Source organism: Erythrolamprus reginae, unplaced genomic scaffold, assembly GCF_031021105.1.
Source record: "Erythrolamprus reginae isolate rEryReg1 unplaced genomic scaffold, rEryReg1.hap1 H_69, whole genome shotgun sequence".
Classification (NCBI taxonomy): Eukaryota; Metazoa; Chordata; class Lepidosauria; order Squamata; family Dipsadidae; genus Erythrolamprus; species Erythrolamprus reginae.
The window spans coordinates 10,706-34,479 of record NW_027248527.1 but is presented as its reverse complement, the minus strand read 5'-3'; the positions used below and the strand labels follow the sequence as shown (position 1 = coordinate 34,479).

Here is a 23,774-nt window from a genome sequence, read left to right as displayed (position 1 = left end):
AAGGAAGCTAGCCGGGGGAAAACTTGCAGGGATCTGGGGTGGAGGATGAGGAAGGAAGGTCCAAAGGTGATGGGGCCCGAGAGGCAGGAAGTAGAATGCAGGTAGTCTTGCAACGGTTCATTTAGTGACCGTTCCAAGTTATTTATTTATCTATTTATTTATTAGATTTGTATGCCGCTCTCCTCCAAAGACTCTGAAGTTACAACCACCCTGAAAAAAGTGACTTATGACCAGGCAAGGGTTCCCTGTTACTGCTGCTACCCGTGCGGTTGCATGCGCAGCTGTGTGACTAGCGAGCGGGCACGCCTGCGTGAGATTTGGCTTCTGCGCATGCTGTAAGCTGCTCTGAGTCTCAGAAGGGCGGCCTAGAAAAGAAAGGAAGGAAGAGGGAGGGAGGGAGGGAGAGGGAGAGAGAGAAAGAAAGGAAGGAAGAGGGAGGGAGGGAGAGGGAGAGAAAGAAAGGAAGAAAGAAAAAGGAAGGAAGAGGGAGGGAGGGAGAGGGGGAGAGAGAAGGAAGGAAGGAAGAGGGAGGGAGAGAAAGGAAGGAAGGAAGAGGGAGGGGGAGAGAAAGAAAGGAAGAGAAAGAAAGGAAGGAGGACGGAGGGAGGGAGAGAGAGAAAGGAAGAGGGAGGGAGAGGGAGAGAAAGAATGGAAGGAAGAGGGAGGGAGGGAGAGGGAGAGAAAGAAAGAAAGGAGGGAGAGGGGAAGAAAAAAAGAAAGAGGGAGGGAGAGGGGGAGAAAGAAAGAAAGGAGGGAGAGGGAGAGAAAGAAAGGAAGAAAGAAAGAGGGAGAGAGGGAGAGAAAGAAAGAAAGAGGAAGGGAGAGAAAGAAAGGAAGGAAGAGGGAGGGAGAGGTGGAGAAAGAAAGAAAGGAATAAAGAAAGAGAAGAAAGGAAGATTATTAAGAGTAGCTCTTCCTATTTAAAAAAAAAAGCCTTTGTTTAAAAGGAAGAATTGGTTTGAAGATATGGAGGCCATGATTTATAACGCTAGCGTCTTTATTAAAAGGTTAATAACGAAGCTAAAATTAAAACAAAGAGGAGCCAAAAAGAAAACCCCTCACGGCGCCTTTTTGCGTCCCTCACAAAAATGACAGTTGAGCAACCGACCGGGAAGCCCCGCCCCGTTCGACGCAGCTGTAAAAATAACAGAAGGGGGGGTAGGGAAATAAGAGACAAATCTCATTGGCCCAGAACAGAGCTTTGGCGTCACCGTCAGCCAATAAGCATCCCACTGCTTTGAATAACAAAACAACCGAGACCAGGCATGTCTGGAAAGGCAGGGCCACTTTCTATCCAATCAGCGCTCACCCACCGCTGGCCAATCAAAGAGCAGGTATTTGGGCGGCCTTTTCAAACCGAAGTAGTTTGGCTTAATCTTGTCCCTTTAAAAGGGGTAATTTGAATAAATACTGTGTCCTTCCGCTACCCTTGCCTCCGCCGCAGCCTGACTTCCGCCGCAGCCTTCTTTCCTCATGAGGGGTCATTCACGAACAATGCTGATAAATATCCCACCGGAGAAATTAAGGAGAAAGGGAGAGCCTTTTTAAAAAAACACCCTTTATTTCCCTCCCCCTTTTTGGGGGGGTGGGGGGGTGGGAGAAGCCTAATCCCTGGGATGTAGATCCCTCCGCCTTTATTAAAAAAAACAGGAGGAAAGGCGAGCAAAACAAAAGCGGTGGGTCACGTGACAGAAAGGGGGCGGGGCCTCCAGACCTGGGAAGGGAGGGCGGACTCCATTTTGAAGCCTCCCTGAGGCGCCTCTGACTGGCTTTCTCCCCAGAACGGCGTCCGGGGCTGACGGAAGAGCCATGGTGCGGTTCGTCCGCTGACTCTCGGCGGGGAAGCCCTGGGACTGGAGGGCAAACGGGCGTCGGGGGCTGAATGCGGGGCCGCTGGGTCGGGAGCGACGAGGCGCTGCTGCTGCGGCGACTCTGGTTCTCGTTGCTGCGGCAGCGGCAGCGGCGGGGCGCAGCGATCGCCTCCCTTCGCTTCAGCCCCCGGTCTGCCTCCTCCGGCCCTTACGACCTCCGCGAAGGGAGAACCTCCGCCGCGGAGAGGTGAGTCCGACCGAACGCTGAGGGAATTTTTTTTCCTCAGCGTTTTAACCCACCGGTGGGCGGTGGGGATGGATTTGTCTTTTTCAGAGACAAAACATATATTATTTTATTTGAAAAGACAGGTCTGTGAGTTCCCCTGGTTCAATCAACGTCGGTTCAAACAACTCTTGCCAGAAATAAATGGCGGGGGAGGGGAACCTGTCAAGCTGCGAATCGGTGTCAATTTGTGGTAAAGAAAGGGGGTCTCTCTGCGCATGCGCGCAATCCCCTTTGTAGGGGGAGGCGGGGCGCCTCCAAGAGAGCCCCCTTTTTTTAGATCTGGGCAAGCCAGTGTGCCGCGGCACACTAGTGTGCCACAGGACATGGTCAGGTGTGTCGCGAAGCTCAGAGAGAGAAAGAAAGGAAGAGAGAGAGAGAAAGAAAGAGAGAAAGAAAGCAAGAGAGAGAAAGAAAGCAAGAGAGAGAGAGAAAGAGAACAAGAAAAAGAAAGCAAGAGAGCAAGAGAGAGAGAAAGCAACAGAGAGAAAGAGAGGGAGGGAAGGAGAGAGAGAGAAAGACATAGAGGGAGATAGGAAGGGAGATAGGAAGGGAGAGAGAAAGAGAGCAAAAAAGAGAGGAAGGAAGAGAAAGAAAGGGATGGGAAGAGAGAGAAAGAAAGACATAGAGGGAGAGAGAAATAGAGCGAAAGGGAGGAAGAGAGAGAGAGAGAGAGAATTTTTTTGTCCAAGCTTTTTTTAGCAAACACCCCCCCCCCCCGCTCAATGTGCTCCAGGGTTTCGTAAATGTAAAAAATGTGCCGCGGCTCAAGAAAGGTTGAAAATCACTGGGGCAAGCGAATGTCTTCTGTGGAAATTGGGAAAGCTTTGTTTAATGGCGATGGGGGCATCCCTGGATTAATAATAATAATAATAATAATCAAGTAATAATAATAAACGTTTATGTATAATGCCCTTTTAACAAAGGGCATGACAACAAGCCACATACAACCAACAAGGACAGACAGTAGGTAATACACACACTTAGCTAAAACACAGTTAATAAAACCACAAACCTTGTTAAAACCATTCCCAACTTCTCAAATTCTTCCCCCATTCTTCTTTTGACCATCTTTTGAAAATGACGGGGGATTTAAATGCAGACTGATGATTGATTGATTGATTGATTGATTGATTGATTGGACTTGTATGCTGCCCCTCTCAGTGGACTGGGGCGGCTCACAACATATCAATAAAAAAACCCAATATACAATAATACATCTAAATCCAATTGATATAGAGAATAAATTTAAAACATTCTATAAAGGTGAAAGGTTATTAACAAGAAAATGGATATAGAAATGATTAGGAATATGGATTTATGCGCTGTTTTTGCTATATCTGTAAGGTATATGCATTGACATTTGTATGAATGTATGTGAAAAAAATAGAAAACTTTACAAAACGAGAAAACAATGAGGGGATTCACCAGCCCCCTTGTAAGACAGGGAGTGTATGGAAGCTGGGGAGGATTTTGATGTAGGGTACACAGACACATCACACACAAAAAAGGGAAGAGGCAACATCCTGGCCAGTTTATATTGCAGGTGGTCCTCAACTTAGAAAACAATTTGTTTAGTTACCCACCAAAGTTACAATGGCCCTGAGGGGGAAAAAGTGACTTACGCCCATTTTTTTTCACACAAGGGCAGGAACCTCATAGTCACATGATCGAAATTCAGGGCACTTGGCAACTGACTCATGTTTATGACTGGCTGCAGCATCCTGGGGTCATGTGATCAACTTTTGCAACCTTTTGTCAATGGGGAAAGCCACATTCACGTCACAGCCTTCTTACTAAACAGCTGCGGTGATTCACTTAACAGCTGCGGCAAGGTGGGTCATAAAAGGGAGCAAAATCGAACCAATGTCTCACTTACAAACAGGAATGTTGGTCTTCATTGTGGTCATAAGTCGAGGGTTACCTGTATATGGAAGCGGGGGAATGACTTGAGCATGTAAACAAACCCAAATCACCCACCCACTCCCCCAAAAAGGAAGAAGAAACATCCTGGCCAGTTTGCATTGCAGGTAGTCCTCGACTTACAAGAGTTCATTAAGTGAATGTTCACAAAGTGACAACGGCACTGAAAAAAAGGGATTTATGACCATTTTTCATACTTACAACCGTTGCAGCAACTCCTCGATCGCATGATCAAAATTCATACACTTGGCAACCAACTCGTATTTATGGCGGCTGCAGGGTCATGGGGTCACCTTTTGTGGCTTTCTGACAAAGTCAGTGGGGAAGGCAGATTTGCTTAACCACTCTGTTATTAAATTAACTGCAGTGATTCACTTAATATTACTGCCAAGAAAGGTCGTAAAATGAGGCAAGCTTATTTAACAAATTGTTTCCACTTGGCAACAGAAATTTTGCACTCAGTTGTGGTAAATGAAGGACTACCTGTACTACCTGCCTCCTCCCCCCCCCTCTTCAAATGTCAATTTAAAACTTCTAAATTTCTTTTTGAAGGCTTGTTACTGCCCACCATTATCATTTGAAAGAATAAGCTGCTTTTCCCAACTTGGTATTCTTTGGGGTGTGAATTGACCACCTTTGTCCAGTTTGGTGGTTGGTTGTGCTGGTTAGAAAAGGTGGGGGCATTGTCTGATGGGTGTGAGATTGTGGAAGGGTGATCTAGAGAGCCAGACTGCCAGATGGATCTTGGGGGATTGTTTAGCGGTAAGGGGGAGGGACATGTAATCTGAATTTTGCATTGATTTTGGGTAGCAGGGAGGGGGAGGCAGTAGAAGCAAGGAGACTGCCCTGGAGAGAATCCAAGGTAAGGAAAGGAGAACAAAAAAAAAGCTATAGCAGAGGCTTATTTGTGTATGTAATTAGGAAGAGTTGAATTGGTGTAAGCACAATAACATGGAGAAATAAACAACACTTTGGGAGCTCTTTCATAGTGGTTATCCTGTTCTTAAAATGGAGGGGGGAGGACAGGTGGGGGAGGATTTAGAGATGAGAGCCCTAGAATGAGAAAAAGGAAAGAAAAATATAAATAGGGGTTAACAATTGGTCACTTGGTGTAACCAAAACTAAAGTTGAAGTATTTATTGAAAAGACAGTATTAGATTGTTCTGGCAGCACTGATACAAATGAAGTATGTTTGGGTATTTCAAAGGGTGAAAGCAAAGACAAAGAAAATATTCTGTATTCAGAAATTGTAAAAGTATCGAGTTAAGGATCCTTGTGTTAAGGATCCTTGTTATGTATAATGTGATCGGCTGTGTAGGTAGCATATATGTGGACTCCCCTGTGCTTTGAGTTCAAATCCTTTTACGTCCTGTTCCTGAGGGCAGAGCCAGGGGAGATATCGCCTCAAAGAAAAAAGAATTGTAGGCATTTCTATCTGTTTATACAGAATATCTGCTCAAGGTTGTTGTTAGGACAAAATGGAAACAAACTGCATTTATAACTCCAACTGAAAATTGTGTTTACCTTTGTGTGTGAAAATGAGACCGATTGAGACACCCCAGGAAATGTTTTAGACTATTTGTCCAAAATCTCAGTAAAAGTCAGGTGGGTAGAATTTGAAATATGTGGATCCTTAAACCTGGGCAGAGGCTGTTAAAATGCTAACCAGAAGCAATGCCTAAACTAAACTCTTTATTTTATGTAAAAATAAGTAACAAGAATTGGGAAATCCGTGTTCTTTTGTCGCCCTCTATAGTTATTGGGAGTTATTGTCATGGTGTGTACGTGACAAAGCCCTCCTATGCTTCCCCCTCCTCCCTCAACATCCTCTTTGTTAACTCTGCTGTGAACAGTTGGGAAAATAAAAGCATTTCCTAGTCCTTTAAGCAAGAGGGAACATTCGGTTTTGTGTTCTCTTCTTTCCCCATTAGATGGTTTTACTACTCAAAAAAAGTAGTTTGACAGATGAGATTATTAGAGAAATAATTAAATCAGGATGTTAAAGGAATACCCCTGTTTTTTTACTGTCTGGCTCCCTTGGGGTAAGAATTTTAGTGACTTTGAAATCACACATCTACCATTGGCATTTAGAAACATAGGAACATAGAAGACTAACGGCAGAAAAAGACCTCATGATCCATCTAGTCTGCCCTTATACTATTTTCTGTATTTTATCTTAGGATGGATATATGTTTATCCCAGGCATGTTTAAATTCAGTTACTGTGGATTCATCTACCACGTCTGTTGGAAGTTTGTTCCAAGGATCTACTACTCTTTCAGTAAAATAATATTTTCTCATGTTGCTTTTGATCTTTCCCCCAACTAACTTCAGATTGTGTCCCCTTGTTCTTGTGTTCTCTTTCCTATTAAAAACACTTCCCTCCTGGACCTTATTTAACCCTTTAACATATTTAAATGTTTCGACCATGTCCCCCCCCTTTTCCTTCTGTCCTCCAGACTATACAGATTGAGTTCATGAAGTCTTTCCTGATAAGTTTTATGTTTAAGACCTTCCTCCATTCTTGTAGCCCGTCTTTGGACCCGTTCAATTTTGTCAATATCTTTTTGTAGGTGATGTCTCCAGAACTGAACACAATATTCCAAATTTAGCATTGTAGTTCTATGATTTGGTGCTCTAAAATAAGTCTTGTTGTAGCGAAATCAGACTTCCAACCAACATGGAGATAGATAGATTGATTTTTCACATTTGTAACACCTCCTGATTCCACAATGATTTGGGGAGGCACCATAGATGAGCCAAAAATAGACATTGCTGTAGCCCATCTCAGGAAAACCCAGTAATGTTGGCTGTATATTTAGTGCCTGCTACTCTGAAAACTTATTTTCTTATTTCCTAGATGAAGAACATTGAAGCTGAAGAACAAATGAGCAGCTGGCTCTTCAAACAGCTTAAACTCCATTTGGATCAGGAATGGAAATACCAACCCAGGGAAAAGGGGCTGAGTCTCATTGAGTGCACTACTGAGGTGAATATTTATTTATTATTCATTTAATTCGACTTCTATGCCGCCCAATCCCAAAGGACTGAGATAGAAGTTTGCCTTTTGGGTGTGATAGCAATAGAGTTATATACTGCTTCCCAGTGCTTCCCAGCCCTCTCTAAGCAGTTTACAGACACAGCCTATTACCCCCAACAACCTGGGTCCTAGTTTTACCCACCTTGGAAGGCTGAGTCAATCTTGAGCCGGTCAGGATCGAACTGCTGGCAGCTGGTGATCAGCAGAAGTAGCCTGCAGTACTGCATTCTAACCACTGCAGCTCATGCTGATGAAGAACCTCGGCTGATATGACTTATTTCTGGAGGAAGTGGACAGAAGTATGGGAAGGATCTTAATGCAGCAGAGCAGGAAGCTGTCAGTGCTAATAATTTGTTAGAGCAGTTTGCTTCCTTTGTATAAAATAGATCTATTCAAATGTATTAATTCAGCATAATAAACTATGGCTTATCCAACCAGTCTAAATACTGGATATTGGCTTCCCGCCTTTTATAATAGATATTTAAGCAAACTGTTACCATTGATTTTTAAAGCTGTTGGAGCATTGTTTCCCAACAGTTTTACTGAAAAACTGGCTGTGATCAGACTGTATGTAGTTGACATTACATATTTATATATGAAATTACTTTTGAAAAGTGTTTGGAAACTTCAGATCGTGCAGAATGCAGCTGTGACAGCAATCATGGGCTTTCCCAAATATGCCCATGTTACTCCAACACTCCGCAGTCTGCATTGCTTGCCGATCAGTTTCCGGTCACAATTCAAAGTGTTGGTTATGACCTATAAAGCCCTTCATGGCACCGGACCAGATTACCTCAGAGACCGCCTTCTGCTGCACGAATCCCAGCGACCAGTTCCTTCTCCGAGTCCCGTCAACTAAACAATGTTGTTTGGTGGGGAAGAGTCTTTTCTATGGCGGCACCAGCCCTCTGGAACCAACTCCCCCCAGAGATTAGAATTGCCCCCACCCTCCTTGCCTTTCGTAAGCTACTTAAAACCCACCTCTGCCGCCAGGCATGGGGGAACTGAGATATTCTTTCCCCCTAGGCCTTTACAATTTTATGCATGGTATGTTTGTATGTATGTTTGGTTTTATAATAAGGGTTTTTTAGTTGTTTTGGTATTGGATTATGACATGCTGTTTTTATTATTGTTGTTAGCCGCCCCAAGTCTGTGGAGAGGGGCGGCATACAAATCAAATAAATAAATAAATATAGCTGAAATTACATATTTGTCAGGTGATTCTTTGCTTGGTTTAGAGATAGTTGTGGATAATGATTCTTTGCCTCAGAGAATGGTACCTGCCAAATTAGTGTTGTGGTTAGCTCTGGAGCATTACTCTTCACAAGACTAGGCAAGTTATTGAATGAAGCAATCCTTGTTTCTGAAAGAAGCAATGGTAGGTTCTTCCCAGGAATCTATTTTGAAAAGAAAATTTACAGTTACAGGCAGCCCTGGATTTATAACCATTCATTTAACGGTCATTCAGAGTTACAACAGCACTGAAAAAAGCAACAGGACCATTTTTTGCAATTATAACTGTCTCAGCAACCCCATGGTCAGGCCGTCAGGCATGGGGGAACTGAGATATTCTTTCCCCCTAGGCCTTTACAATTTACGCATGGTATGTTTGTATGTATGCTTGTTTTTTATAATAAGTTTTTTTTAGTTTTTTTAGTATTGGATTGGATTGTTACATGTTGTTTTTATCATTGGTGTTAGCCGCCCCGAGTCTGGAGAGGGGGCGGCATACAAACCCAATTAATTAATTAATTAATTATCCAAGTTTGGGCACTTGGCAAAAAGTGTTTTTATGACGGTTGTATTATCCCTAAGTCATGTGATCATTATTTGTAACCTTCCCAGTCGGCTTCCAACAAAGTCAATAGGAGAAGCCAGATTTGCTTAATGACCACAGGGTTCCCTGCAGTGATTTGCTTAACAATGGTAGCAAAGATCATAAAACGGGGTGCGACTCGCTTAATAACTTAGCAATGGAAATGTGGGGGTCAACGATCGTAAGTCGAGAATTAACTGTATTGAGATAAATTGGTTTTGACTTGACCATTTGCCATCTTAGTTATGTCTCTCTCATCCTGCTCTCAAGTAATTGGCTGTCGCTGGTTCATCAGGATGTATAGATCATCCAGTGAAAACCTTTGATGCACAGTTCTGCCACTAGCATTAAGATGTTGCTTTTATTGTTACAGAATGAAAACACCTTATGCCCAAGACTGAGGAACGCAAAAGTGGAAGATCTCTGGAGTTTGGTCAACTTCTTTGGATTCGCCACAGAAACCTTTGTCCTGGCTGTCAACATTCTTGACAGGTTTTTGGCACTCATGAAGGTATTTGGAGGAAAGGAAACGCTGCATCATAGTTACACAGTTTTATATTATCTGTAGTCAGATAAACAGCCTTCATTATTTGTTTTGGACTTAAAGTACTTATCTAGTTTATCTCTAAGCAGACTAACAAGTATTCAGAATATGTTATACAGTGTTCCCTCGATTTTCGCGGGTTCGAACTTCGCGAATAGCCTATACCACGGTTTTTCAAAAAATATTAATTAAAAAATACTTTGCGGTTTTTTCCCTATACCATGGTTTTTCCCACCCGATGATGTCATATGTCATTGCCAAACTAATAATTTTTGCAAATAAATAACAAAAAAAATAATTATTGTTAATAAATAATTATGTTTATAAATATCAGGATCACTAAGTGTCTTATTCAATGGTGAGTACCAGTAATAATGGTGAGTAAATGGTTGTTAAGGGAATGGGAAATGGTAATTAAGGGGTTTAAAGTGTTAAGGGAAGGCTTGTGATGCTGTCCATAGCCAAAAATGGTGTATATACTTCCGCATCTCTACTTTGCGGAAATTCGACTTTCGCGGGCGGTCTTGGAACGCATCCCCCGCGGAAACCGAGGGAACACTGTATATTAAAAGGGTTTCATCTTTAAAACGTATTTTCATATTTTCCTTTTCTTTGTCTCTTAAGTTTTCTTCAGTCTGAACTTCAGCTATGTGCCATTTTTTATGGTGCCAATTATATATTTATGTACGAGCCTCCAGTAAGGCCACATGAACATTGGCTGAAATTCTGGGAAATATCCGTTATTAGTGGATTTAAGGGAATCGCGGGCTTTCTCATTTAATACGGCTAAACTAAAACTAAAATTGAAACAGTCTTGCTGACGGTGAAATAAATGGACTTTCAACATTTTTAAAAAATCCAACACTGTTGAGTAGGTGGTTATTCATAAGGTGGCTGTCTTCCTTTGTCTTAGGTGAAACCTAAGCATTTATCCTGCATTGGAGTCTGTTGTTTCCAGCTGGCTGCTCAAGAGGTTGAGGAGGAAGGCAACATCCCGTCTCTGCACGATGTCATCCGGATTAGCCAATGCAAATGCACCGTTTCTGATCTAAAGCGGATGGAGAAAATCATATCAGAAAAACTGCACTTTGACTTCAAAGCAACTACTGCCTTAACTTTTTTGCACTTATACCATACTATTGTACTCTGCCATACCTCAGAAAGGTACTGTAGGCTCGGTTTAATACCTCCATTTCCAGTTTAAAAAAAAAAAAAAGATTGGAGCATACAATACAGATAGTCCTTATGACTTATGACTGTAATTGAGCAGAAATTTCTATCGTAAGTTGTGATGGCCGGCATGTAATGGTGCCCAGTTTTACGAACGTTTTTGCAGCAGTCGTTAAGTAAACACCGTGGTCATGAAGGGAACATTGCAATTTGTTAAGTGAACACATTGTTCCACATATGGAATAGTTTTAGCCCGGTGTAAATGCCAGTTTCCAGGGAAATGTTGTGGCTTGTGATCATGTGACCACGTAGCGCTGCAAACTGTTGTAAACGTGGGCCTGTAGCCGAGTACCCAGAATGCAGTCACGTGACTGATGGGGAGGCCAACATTTGAATCTACCTCATCAGTCCCATTTTCAGGGTCTGTTGTAACTTACAACAGTCACTGTGACTGGTTGTGAGTTGAGAACTACTTGTATCCTTAACCATTTGATTTTGAACCAAAAAAGGATTTTGCGGAGAGGGGCGGCATATAAATCCAATAAATCTAATCTAATCTAATCCTCAATCTGAGTATTGTACTGGCAGTTCTGTGTAAAAACTTCAGAAGGATTTAGGGATAGTGATTTCTGACAGTCTCAAAATGGGTGAGCAGTGTGGTCGGGCGGTAGGAAAAGCAAGTAGGATGCTGGGCTGCATAGCTAGAGGTATAACAAGCAGGAAGAGGGAGATTGTGATCCCGCTATATAGAGCACTGGTGAGACCACATTTGGAATACTGTGTCCAGTTCTGGAGACCTCACCTACAAAAAGATATTGACAAAATTGAAGGGGTCCAAAGACGGGCTACAAGAATGGTGGAAGGTCTTAAGCATAAAACGTATCAGGAAAGACTTAATGAACTCAATCTGTATAGCCTGGAGGACAGAAGGAAAAGGGGGGACATGATCGAAACATTTAAATATGTCAAAGGGTTAAATAAGGTCCAGGAGGGAAGTGTTTTTAATAGGAAAGTGAACACAAGAATAAGGGGACACAATCTGAAGTTAGTTGGGGGAAAGATCAAAAGCAACATGAGAAAATATTATTTCACTGAAAGAGTAGTAGATCCTTGGAACAAACTTCCAGCAGACGTGGTTGATAAATCCACAGTAACTGAATTTAAACATGCCTGGGATAAACATATATCCATCCTAAGATAAAAATACAGGAAATAGTATAAGGGCAGACTAGATGGATCATGAGGTCTTTTTCTGCCATCAGTCTTCTATGTTTCTATGTTTCTTTCTTTCTTTCTGGTCTTTGCTGTAGTTTAGATACTTTCTGAAGTTTCTGTATGGTTCATCTACAATGAGATAAAGCAATATGGTTATACCAAGGCATCTTGTCACGTTTTATTTGGAAAACAAATTGGTGCATTATGCATTTTCAGGCTTTAGATTTACAGGTTGCACTAGGACGTAATTTGATTGAGTAATTTCTGATTTAATGAGTTATGCTGAACTCTTCTGCATCCAGCAGTAACATTTTGCTGTTGTGACCCTTTACAGGAAAGAGCTGTTGAATCTCGACAAACTGGAAGCACAACTTAAAGCTTGTAACTGCCGACTTGTTTTTTCAAAAGCGAAAGTAAGTTTCAAATAAATCTCTCACAATATGGAAGTTGAGGGCTGGGGGCTAAATTCCTGAGCCAAATGTGTATTTTTGTCTCTTCAGCCATCCATTTTGGCCCTGTGTCTTCTCTCTCTGGAGGTGCAGACTCTGAAATCCATTGAGTTGTTTGAGATTCTTCTGTATATTCAGAAGCAGTCCAAGGTGAGAGAGCAGCGTTTATCCCGTGTACGTCTTTTTGGGGGTGGGAGGGGGGAAATAAGAGAGTTGATTCAAAATTAATGTTTATTTTTTAAACTATATAGAGGAAAGCGCCCCTCCCATTTTGAACGTGGATTATTTGGGAAGTAGCTACATTTTTCTGGAGTGTAAATAATTCCTGACCTATTTATAGAAGAAGGACTTTTCCCCCTTCACCTTGGGAAAGTGAATCTTCCTGCAGGTCAAAAACAGACCGTATGGAGGCTCTGCGCGGCCTGTTTCTGGCTGGCAGAATTTATTTATTTATTTATTTATTAATCAGATTTGTATGCCGCCCCTCTCCGCAGACTCGGGGAGGCTCACAGCAATAATAATACAATGTAAACAAATCTATTACAGTAGACCCCCGCTCGTTGCGAGGGTTCCGTTCCAGGACCCCCCGCAACGAGCGGGTTTTCGCGAAGTAGCGCTGCGGAAGTAAAAACACCGTCTGCGCATGTGCAGATGGCGTTTTTACTCCCACAGCGCTAGCGAGGAGCCGAAGATTGGGGGCGGGGCGGCTGTTTGCCGCCGGCATGGAGGGCTTCCTAGCAGCCCCCCAAACCCGGGTTGGGGGTCCGGGGGGCGCTGGCTCTCGGCGCTTTCGAGCTGAGTCCGGGAGCGAATTCGCTTCCGGACTCAGCTCAAAACCGCCGATAGCAAGCGGCAAGGAACGGCTTGTCTCGGCGCTTTCGAGCTGACCGGACTCAGCTCGAAAGCGCCGAGACAAGCCGTTCCTTGCCGCTTGCTATCGGCGCTTTTGAGCTGAGTCCGGGAGCGAATTCGCTCCCGGACTCAGCTCAAAAGCGGCGAGAATGAACGGCGTGGGCGGGCGAAGGGCGGGCGGCAGCGAGGAGTTTGCGTGGGCGGTGGGGAAACTCCTCGCTGACGCCAGCAAGAGGGGGAAGACCCAGGGAAGCCGCTGCCATCTACGCATGCGTGCCCGGCACGCATGCGTAGATGGTATTTTTGACTTCCGGGTTGAAAAATAGCGAAGTACCCTGTTCGCAATGGTTGGGGACGCAATAAACGGGGGATCACTGTATTTAAGTTAATTTAAAAAACCCCAATTTAGAAACCAATCATACATACTAGGCATACCATGCATAAATTTTATAAGCCTAGGGGGAGGGAAAATGTCAATTCCCCCATGCCTGACGACAAAGGTGGGTTTTAAGGAGCTTACGAAAGGCTAGGAGGGTGGGGGCAACTCTGATATCTGGGGGCAGTTGGCTCCAAAGGGTCAGGGCCGCTACAGAGAAGGCTCTTCCCCTGGGTCCCGCCAAACGACATTGTTTAGTTGACGGGACCCGGAGGAGACCCACTCTGTGGGACCTAACCGGTCGCTGGGATTCGTGCGGCAGAAGGTGGTCCCGGAGATATTCTGGTCCGGTGGCATGAAGGGCTTTATAGGTCATAACCAACACTTTGAATTGTGACCGGAAACTGATTGGCAACCAATGCAGACTGCGGAGTGTTGGTGTGACATGGGCATATTTAGGAAAGCCCATTCTGCACGATCTGAAGTTTCCGAACATTTTTCAAAGGTAGCCCCATGTAGAGAGCATTACAGTAGTCGAGCCTTGAGGTAATGAGGGCATGAGTGACTGTGAGCAGTGACTCCCGGTCCAAATAGGGCTGCAACTGGTGCACCAGGCGAACCTGGGCAAACGCCCCCCTCGCCACAGCTGAAAGATGTTTCTCTAATGTGAGCTGTGGATCGAGGAGGACGGCCAAGTTGCAGACCCTCTCTGAAGGGGTTAGTGATTCCCCCCCAGGGTGATGGACGGACAGATGGAATTGTCCTTGGGAGGCAAAACCCACAGCCACTCCGTCTTATCCCGGTTGAGTTTGAGTCTGTTGACACCCATCCAGACCCCAACAACCTCCAGGCACCGGGACACATCACTTCCACTGCTTCGCTGCCTGGACAAGGGGTGGAGATGTAAAGTTGGGTATCATCTGCATATTGATGATACCTCACCCCATGCCCTTGGATGAATGCTGCAGGAGGAGGAGATTTAGGGTATCCAGCAAATCTGGAAATCAGGGAATTATCAGGGAAATTGGCGGTTCGGGACATATCAGGGAATTCATGAAAAAACCAGAATAAATTGGGGGGGGAAACAAACTACAGTGGTCCCTCGATTTTCGCGGGTTTGAACTTCGCAAAACGGCTATACCACTGTTTTTCAAAAATATTAATTAAAAATACTTTGTGGGTTATTCCCCTATACCACAGTTTTTCCCGCCCGATAACGTCATACGTCATTGCCAAACTTTCGTCCACCTTTAATAAATATTTTTTTTAATAAACTTTAATAAATAAACATGGTGATTAATAATCTAAATGGTTGCTAAGGGAATGAGAAATTGCAGTTTAGGGGTTTAAAGTGTTAAGGGAAGGCTTGTGATACTGTTCACAGACAAAAATAGTGTATTTACTTCCGCATCTCTACTTCGTGGCAATTCGACTTTCGTGGGCGGTCTCGGAACGCATCCCCCGCAAAAATCGAGGGAACACTTGTATATTAAAATGTTTAAAAGTCAGGGAAAAATCATGTTAAAAAAACCTGGACCGCGCTGCCTGGCAGAGTGAGGCAAAAATGAGCATAACTGTGGCAACAACTTGCTTCCTCAGCTACCAATATTTCTCCACGCCTTAGCCGTTTGGTATGATGTCATCTACGACCGCACTTTAACTAGATCGCAAGCTACAGGGACATATCAGGGAATTTCAAAATACTTCCCCCTGGACACCCTGTTGTGGTTGTTGCACCCTGTTGTGGTTGTTGTTGTTGTTGTTGTTATTATTATTATTATTATTTAATAGATTTGTATGCCGCCCCTCTGTAGACTCGGGGCGGCTCACAACAATAACAAAGACAATGTAGGAACAGATCTAATCATTTAAAAAACACTAAAAACCCCATTATTAAAAGCAAACATACACACAAACATACCATGTATAAACTGTATAGGCCCGGGGGAGATGTCTCAGTTCCCCCATGCCTGACGGCAGAGATGGGTCTTAAGAACTTTACGAAAGGCAAGGAGGGTGGGGGCAGTTCTGATCTCCGGGGGGAGCTGGTTCCAGAGGGTCGGGGCCGCCACAGAGAAGGCTCTTCTCCTGGGTCCCGCCAAACGACATTGTTTAGTCGACAGGACCCGGAGAAGGCCAACTGTATGGGACCTAACCGGTCGCTGGGATTCGTGCGGCAGAAGGCGGTCCCGGAGATGTTTGTTTGTTTGTTTGTTTATTTATTTATTATTTGGGTTTGTATGCCGCCCCTCTCCGAAGACTCGGGGCGGCTCCTTGCTCTTTTCGGCATCCTGAAGCCCTCTGCCAGTGAAAATGGAGCTGAGGTTGGGAAGGCGTTTTCCCTGGCAGAGCCACTTGCGGGCTGTCCTTTGCCGTTTTCAAGGCTGCCCTCGCAGGCCAAAATTAAGCCCCCCCCCCCCCCCCCCATGGACCAGATTCTGCCCACGTGCTTTGATACCCCTGATATAGGTCAGTGCTGGATGAGTACAGCTTGGTTTACAATCAACACCCTAAATAGAATGGCAGCTGGTAGTTGATTTGTGAAAGAATTTTTTTTAAAAAATATGTGAACCGTTTTTGTTTTTTCCCCCAGATAAGTGACAGTGACTTACTGTATTGGAGAGAGCTGGTCTCAAAATGCTTAGCAGATTATGCTTCCCCAGCCTGTTGCAAGCCAGACCATAAAAAACTAGTCTGGATTGTTTCAAGACGCACCGCCCAGAATCTTCAAAACAGCTACTACAGTGTTCCTGAGTTGCCCACAATCCCAGAGGGCGGATGCTTTGACGAAAGTGAGAGGTAAGTAAAGCGGGGCCTTCCTCTGTTGTTGGCTCAACTCTGTGTAGTCGGTTCAAGTAACTACGTGTGCCTTCTTTTCAATAGCGTAAAGGCAGATAGGAGGCCTATCAACTGTAGCATCTCCTGTGCTGCCATTTAGAAAAATAAAATGACCTGTAATTTAAGAGTAAAGGATATATTTGTCAGCTTGACACCGCAAAACTCACTTAACTAATGTCTCACTTAGTAACAGAAATTTTGGGGTCAATTGTGGCCATAAGTTGAGGACTACCTGTATTCATCACACATTATTCTCTTCGGAATCAGCCAAAGTTGCTGTAGCTTCTTCCTTAACCCAAATATTTTTATTAAATATGCTCAATTATCTAGCAAACTCTGCACTTAACCATATATATTGCATTTGAATCAGCAAGGAATTGGCTTTGCAAGCTTCAGGATTTTAAGAGCAAAAGTAAAAATGGTTCTGATAATCAACCTTACATAAGAATCACAGGTTAGTTTTCCTTAATATTTTATTTATTTTTATTTCATATTTTTAACCACCCATCTCCCTCAAATATTCAGTGGGATTTATTTATTTTATATTTTATTTATCTATCTATCTATCTATCTATCTATCTATCTATCTATCTATCTATCTATCTATCATCTATCTATCTATCTATCTATCTATCTATCTATCTATCTATCTATCTATTTATTTTGTATGCCGCCCCTCTCCGGGATCCTGGTTATGTATGTGTTTCCGTGGTATTGACGGAGCGATCCATGACTTAGCATTAGAGCTCACAAAATCACATTTAGTAAGTCCTCACCTGGAAAAAATAAGTAATGGACATTTTCGGTAATTATTATTGGTCACAAATAAACCAAGCTTCCTCGTTTGATGCCTCTAAGAAGAGTTGGATTACAGAAGTGGTTCTCAACCTTACTAATGCCGCGACCCTTAATGCAATTCCTCATGTTGTGGTGACCCCCAACCATAAGTTTAGCGCCAATTCTCCCAACAGATCTTTAAGATGATTGGCAGGAAGGTCAGAGGGACACCCCCACTGTAAACGTCTGATTGGTCGGATTGTAGAAATATGTTCCAAGGCACCAGAATAGAAACTTTAGTTCCTAACACCATGGGAAATTTGTCTTTTCCCGTGGTTTTAGCTCAGGTGAATTAGTCATTCGACCCCACAAAGGGCTCCTGACCCCTAGGTTGAGAACCACTGGATTACATCTATCTTGCTGGGTAAAATAGGGTGTGTGTTTAGAGAGGGCCTAGTAGGGTAAACAGGAATAAACCTTTTTATTTTGAGAAGCGTTTTATTCCCATTGGAATAGAATAGCTTTTCCATCCTTGCTAATAAACTTCTCGGATCGAGATTGTGTATGTACTTTGGCTTACGTCTCATGTTTGCAAGAGACCTAGGTAAGTGTGAGTTGATTTTTTCCAAGACCACAGCAATTCCTTCTTCCACGGATCATTGGTTAACATGCTATCTTCCATCCCCTTTCCCTCACTCCCCTGCTTTAAAATAAGATGGCATGCAGATTGGCAGAAGGGGATTTGATTTCTCTTGTTCTCCTGCTATTGCTTTTTGTCAGTGGTGTAATGAGATGAGTAGTTAAGTACACAATTGAGTTAATGAGACTGAAGATCATGGTGGTGGGATAAGTTAATTATCACCACTGCTGAATCGGCCTGGCCCTTAGCAGCAGTAGAATATTGTCGGCTGCCCTTAGAGTTTAATGGAGTGGACAGCCATCGTTTAAATTCTACTACCTGGTACTGTATTTCAAAACATCGTATTTCAAAACTTAAATTAAGTCTCCCTGGCATCGTGCAGATGATCACAACATGAATATGCCTGTGTTATTTTCTAAGCAAAGCATGGAAATCATTTGCAATTATCTTCTTCCATGATTTCGCTCTTGCTTTTCTGCCGGTCTATCTACCTAACTTCAAAAGATGACTAGGGCTGATACATTTTTAAAGTGCACCTAGTTTTTGACAAAAGCTGTTACCTGGGTGCTTATCTACTATATACAACAAACTACAGTAGTCCCTCGCTATACTGCGCTTCACCTACTGTGGCTTCACTTCATCGCGGGTTTCTGAGGAAGTTGATCAGCAGATTTAAACAGCCCGCCGAACTCGATCGGCAGGTTTTTAAAAAAATATATACAGTGATCCCCCGATCATTGCGAGGGTTCCGTTCCAGGACCCCCCGCAACGAGCGGGTTTTCGCGAAGTAGCACTGCGGAAGTAAAAACACCATCTGCGCATGCGCAGATGGTGTTTTTACTTCCCAGCAGCGAGGAGCCGAAGATTGGGGTTTCCCCGCCGCCCACGCCCACGTTCGCCTTTGACTTCGGGACTCAGTTGGTAAACCGCGCGGCTGTTTTAAAACGTCGCCGCCGGCATGTCCCGAAGCCAAACGAACCCGGGTGGCCGGGCGAGCAGCGAGCGAACGGCGGGTGGTCGGGCGAAGGGCGGGCTCGCTGCTCGCCCGGCCACCCGGGTTCGTTTGGCTTCGGGACATGCCGGCGGCGACGTTTTAAAACAGCCGTGCGGCTTCCCAACTGAGTCCCGAAGTTCGCCTTTGACTTCGGGACTCAGTTGGTAAACCGCGTGGCTGTTTTAAAACGTCGCCGCCGGCATGTCCCGAAGCCAAACGAACCCGGGTGGCCGGGCAGGCGAGCGGCGAGCCGGGCGAACGGCGGGTGGCCGGGCGAACGGCGGGCAAGCGGCGAACGGGGGAAGACCCAGGGAAGCCGCCCAGCAGCTGATCTGCCCGGCGCCATCTACGCATGCGTGCCCATAGAAAAAAAGGGCGCGCATGCGCAGATGGTGTTTTTACTTCCAGGTTCAAAAATCGCCATATAGCCGTTTCGCAATCATCGGGAGCGCAATACCCGGGGGGATCACTGTATATCTAAAATTGTAAATACTGTATTTAAATACTGTATCTAAAATAAATACTGTGTGGGAAGGGTTTATAAACACTTAAAACAATGAAAACTTACCAAACAATTACAATATAAATACTTAAATAAGTACTATCAGTCGATAAATTCCCCATCGCGGATTTCACCTATCGCGGCCAGGTCTGGAACATAACACCAGCGATAGGTGAGGGACTACTGTATATACAATTCCTTGTAAAGCAGTAATTCACTAGTCATGCCGTGGATTTTATCAAAGGCTTTTTCAGACAAAGCTAAACATTACCTTCCTTATCTGCTAAGATACTATCTGTAGAATTCCATTGTTTAGCAATAACTAATTTGGCAACTAGGTGTAGAAACTTGGTTTTTTAAACATTTTTCATTTGCAATTTTAAGGTTTGGGCCATTAAATACATGTAACAAATGCAAGTCAAGAAACTTTTATTATTTTCCCACCAAAGATGAAAGAATGTCTTGAGTTTACAGACTTACCAGCATCCCGGAGAGGGGCGGCATTCAAATCAAATCAAATAATAAATAGATAGATAGATAGATAGATAGATAGATAGATAGATAGATAGATAGATAGATAGATAGATAGATAGATAGATCCCACTAAATATTTGAGGGAGATGGGTGGTTAAAAATATGAAATAAAAATAAATAAAATATTAAGGAAAACTAACCTGTGATTCTTATGTAAGGTTGATTATCAGAACCGTTTTTACGTTTGCTCTTAAAATCCTGAAGCTTGCAAAGCCAATTCCTTGCTGATTCAAATGCAATATATATGGTTAAGTGCAGAGTTTGCTAGATAATTGAGCATATTTAATAAAAATATTTGGGTTAAGGAAGAAGCCACAGCAACTTGGCTGATTCCGAAGAGAATAACGTGTGATGAATACAGGTAGTCCTCAACTTATGGCCACAATTGACCCCAAAATTTCTGTTACTAAGTGAGACATTAGTTAAGTGAGTTTTGCCCCATCTTATGACATTTCTTGCCACAGTTGTTCAGTGAATCACTGCAGTTGTTAAAACAAGTAACATGGTTGTTAAGTGAATCTTGTTTTCCCCACTGACTTTGCTTTTCAGGTCACAAAATGGGATCACATGGCCCCTGGGACACTGCAAATTATCGTAATTGTAATAGTAAATTAGTAAATTATAGTACATATGAGTCAATTGTCAAGTATGCCAATGTTAATACAAATCTAATTAATAATAACAATAATAATCATCATCATCATGTGACCATGGGGCAGAGATTATAAATATAAAAAATGGTCAACAGTCACTTTTTTCAGTGCTGATGTAACCAAAAACGAACTGCTTGTAAGTCAACGACTACCTGTATCATACCTGGTTACCAGTGACTGGCCACCATTCCCGGCGCCACTGGAACAGGGCTGGGAGTGCATGCGCACAGCACGGGATTCAGGTTATGCGATTTCTGGCTTTGTTTTGCTTCTGCAAATGCGCAGAAGCAAAAAAAAGCCGGAAAACGAAAAAATAAATTATTCCCACCACGTGCCCTGGCCCCTCCCTGTTTGCCCCACCACCACCCTGCCATGATTGGTGGCTCCGCCCCCAATCCGCCATCAGCCTTATGTTACGCGACAGCAGTTGAAATCTCACACACGGATGTCCTTCCAGCAGCAAAAATTGCTGGTTTCTTTGCTTCCGCACATGCACAAAAGCAAAAACCCCCCGGTAATTTTTACCGGAATTAGTAGTAATTTTAATGGGTTGCGTTTTCTCAGGCGGCAGCAATGGAGCTAACCTACACAGAGCTAACCTTCTGGCTTATAGCCCATCCCTGCTGGTTACTCTCTCTCTCTTTTTAGCCTTACTTCCCTATTGCTAATTGGCTTCACCGTTTTCTTCCGCAGTGAGGACTCTTGTGAAGACATGAGCTGCGGAGAAGACGGCCTGAGCGCTTCCCCTCCGAGCGACCGAGGAGGCGCCTTCTTTTTTGACCTCAAACCCCAATCCAAGTGGCAGGCTCTTTCCTTCGACTCCGTGCGCTAGGCTGAGCTCTTAAACGCATCGTAGTATTTTTAGGCAATAAGTATCCGAACCAGCCCTCTCCCAACTAGGTGCCTTCCAAGGGCCGGCTTCCACTCCCAGAATCGCCAGCCCCCGACCCCTCCTCCCCAAACCACTGTTGTTGCAGCTGAGAATTCTGGGGGTCGAAATCAACGCCACTGGGACATGCTCCGGTTTTGGGGGGGGTGGCAGAAAAGCTGATCTTAGCATTCCTTGTGCTTCTGGCACAAGATCTCATGGAGTACTCAAAATACGTATTGTGCTTTTTCTTTTTTTTAAAAAAAAGAAACCTTTGTATGACGGTAAGCCTGATGTGGCATGAGGGATCAAATGAACCATTTCAAACCTTCGTTCGGCGAGGAACGATCGCAGGAGCACTGATTTTGCCACCCAGATCAGAAAAGAGAGCTTCAAAGCTTGCCCTGTTGCTGGGATTCTCTGCTGAAAAATAGCAGGGAATCTCAGCAGTGACAGATTTGGTGGATAGACGAAATTGCAGAGAATGTATATGAATTTCTTTTCTGAAAAGATTTTAAATAATGTTTTTTGTTTGTTTGTTACGTGCTCTTTTAAAGAAAGTATTCCTGGAGAAATACTTCGGTTTCAGGAGGCTTGTTTTAATCACAAATGCTGTGGGGGTTTTCTTTCTTTCTTTCTCTCTTTCTTTCTTCCTTTCCCTCTTTCTTTCCCTCCCTCCCTCTTTCTTTCTTTCTCTTCCTTCTCTTTCTTTCCCTCTTTCTTTCTTTCTTTCTCTCCCTCCCTCCCTCTTTCTTCCTTTCTCTTCCTTCTCTTTCTTTCTTTTCTTTCTTTCTTTCTTTCTTCCTTCTCTTTCTTTTCTTTCTTCCTTCCTTTCGAAATAAATATCTCTCTCTCTCCCTCTTTCTTTCTCTTCCTTCTCTTTCTTTCTTCCTTCTATTTCTTTCCCTCTTTCTTTCCCTCTCTCTCTCTCTCCCTCCCTCTTTCTTTCTTTCTCTTCCTTCCTTCTCTTTCTTTCCCTCTTTCTTTCTTTCTCTCCCTCCCTCTCTCCCTCCCTCTTTCTTTCTTTCCCTTCCTTTCTTTCTTTCTTCCTTCCTTCCTTCCTTTCGAAATAAATATGCTGCTTTGTTTTTAAAAAACGCAAAACCAATCCACATCGATGTACTGAAGCATATTTTAGTATTAAGATTTCTAATGGCGAGCTTTCAAATCCTCACATTAGGAAACGAAATGTTTTTAGAAGACTTTAGTGTGTTACTGGTTTTTTTTTAAACATACTATTAAAATTTTAGAAAGTGCAGGATTCCAGTGTAACGTCGACTGTCCCTCCCACTAGCTTATTTCAGTATTTCTTTTACGTTTTTAATTAAGTAAATCTATAATCATTAACTTTTGCATGCTTAAGTAAAAATGGTTAGTTGGAAAGGCAGTTTGATTATGGAGAAGTTTTTTGGTAAAAATGTGAAGTTGATAAAAACAGTTGTCATTACTTTTAATTGCTTGCCTTTCCTCCCTATCCCCCCTCCTTTTAAAGCACAGACTTTATGGTTGCTTTACTTTAGTTCCTTCAAATAATATATGCAAAGTAAGCAAAAAGAAGTCATTTAGTCTGTATTAATAATGTGAAGGCAGTGCTGTGGTTGAAATGAAGCGGCAATAAAAGTTAGGATCCTTGCTTTGTGTGTGTTTTTCTCCTGTAGGCAGAGGTGAATGTTTGATAGCGTGTGGTGTGATCTGATTTTTATCAAGGAAAAAAAAAAACCCCGTTTACAAAAAAGTGTAAAAAATGTAAATTTTAAAACCTGTAAAAAAAAAACCTTAAAAAAACAAAATAAGCTGAAAAATATTGTATTTTTTACAGTGAATGTTCCTTTCTATATGTTGCATGTAGATATTAATTTATTATACCGTGTATATGATATAAATAATGTATATGGAAGGCGGGAGGGGCGGTGTTGGTACGACCAGATTGTGTCAGAAAGGTTTTTTTGAAAGCTATTTTTGCTCAAAAAAATAACACAAGATTATATCTCTGCTTCTGTTCAATAAAACCAAATGCTCTTTTTTTTTTCTTATCTGAGTCTGTGGTGGTTTTGTTATAATGGTACAAAATCAGAAACGAGAACACGTTTTTAAAGAAGTGGTTAACTTCCAACTAACGTGTTCTGTCTGGGTCACTCCAGAAGCCAATACCAACCCAAAAAGAGAAGCCGGACACACTGGTAAAAGGCAAAGGCAGTTTTATAAAATTCAAGAAAAACACAGGTAACAGAAAATGTCCTTACAAACAGGAAAATGCTGTATCTTCAGATATATTCACGAAGGCCAGAAGTCCATGCAGCAATATAGAATTCGTGCTGCCAAGCCAAGGGTGTAGATAGCAGACCTACACCTCCCACGGGTCTTCCAATGCTGCTGGGCCACAAGCCAGGAACAGAGACGCCGAGAAACAAGACAGGATAACGCCACGCCAAGCTGATGGCTTACAGGGCTTGCAGGGCTTGCCTGCCTTTTAAACCCTGCTGATGAGTA

The 23,774-nt window shown here is 43.2% G+C and overlaps 1 protein-coding gene across 1 annotated transcript; it reads left to right on the top strand.

Moving 5' to 3' along the window:
* The first annotated feature begins 1,678 nt into the window (after positions 1 to 1,678).
* On the top strand, positions 1,679 to 23,317 carry CCNG2 (cyclin G2). The gene is made up of 8 exons (XM_070731114.1): positions 1,679 to 2,058; positions 6,877 to 7,005; positions 9,246 to 9,383; positions 10,330 to 10,580; positions 12,136 to 12,214; positions 12,302 to 12,400; positions 16,072 to 16,277; positions 21,110 to 23,317. Exons 2-8 carry the CDS (start codon positions 6,877 to 6,879, stop codon positions 21,246 to 21,248), a joined length of 1,041 nt encoding a protein of 346 aa, XP_070587215.1. The 5' UTR covers positions 1,679 to 2,058; the 3' UTR covers positions 21,249 to 23,317.
* The last annotated feature ends 457 nt before the right edge of the window (positions 23,318 to 23,774 follow it).

Coding starts and splice junctions, on each gene's coding strand:
- CCNG2 (XM_070731114.1), top strand. CDS start 6,877: ATGAAGAACATTGAAGCTGAAGAACAAATGAGCAGCTGGCTCTTCAAA. Junction 12,401..16,071: donor ATATTCAGAAGCAGTCCAAG/GTGAGAGAGCAG, acceptor TTTTTCCCCCAG/ATAAGTGACAGTGACTTACT. Junction 16,278..21,109: donor TGCTTTGACGAAAGTGAGAG/GTAAGTAAAGCG, acceptor TTTCTTCCGCAG/TGAGGACTCTTGTGAAGACA.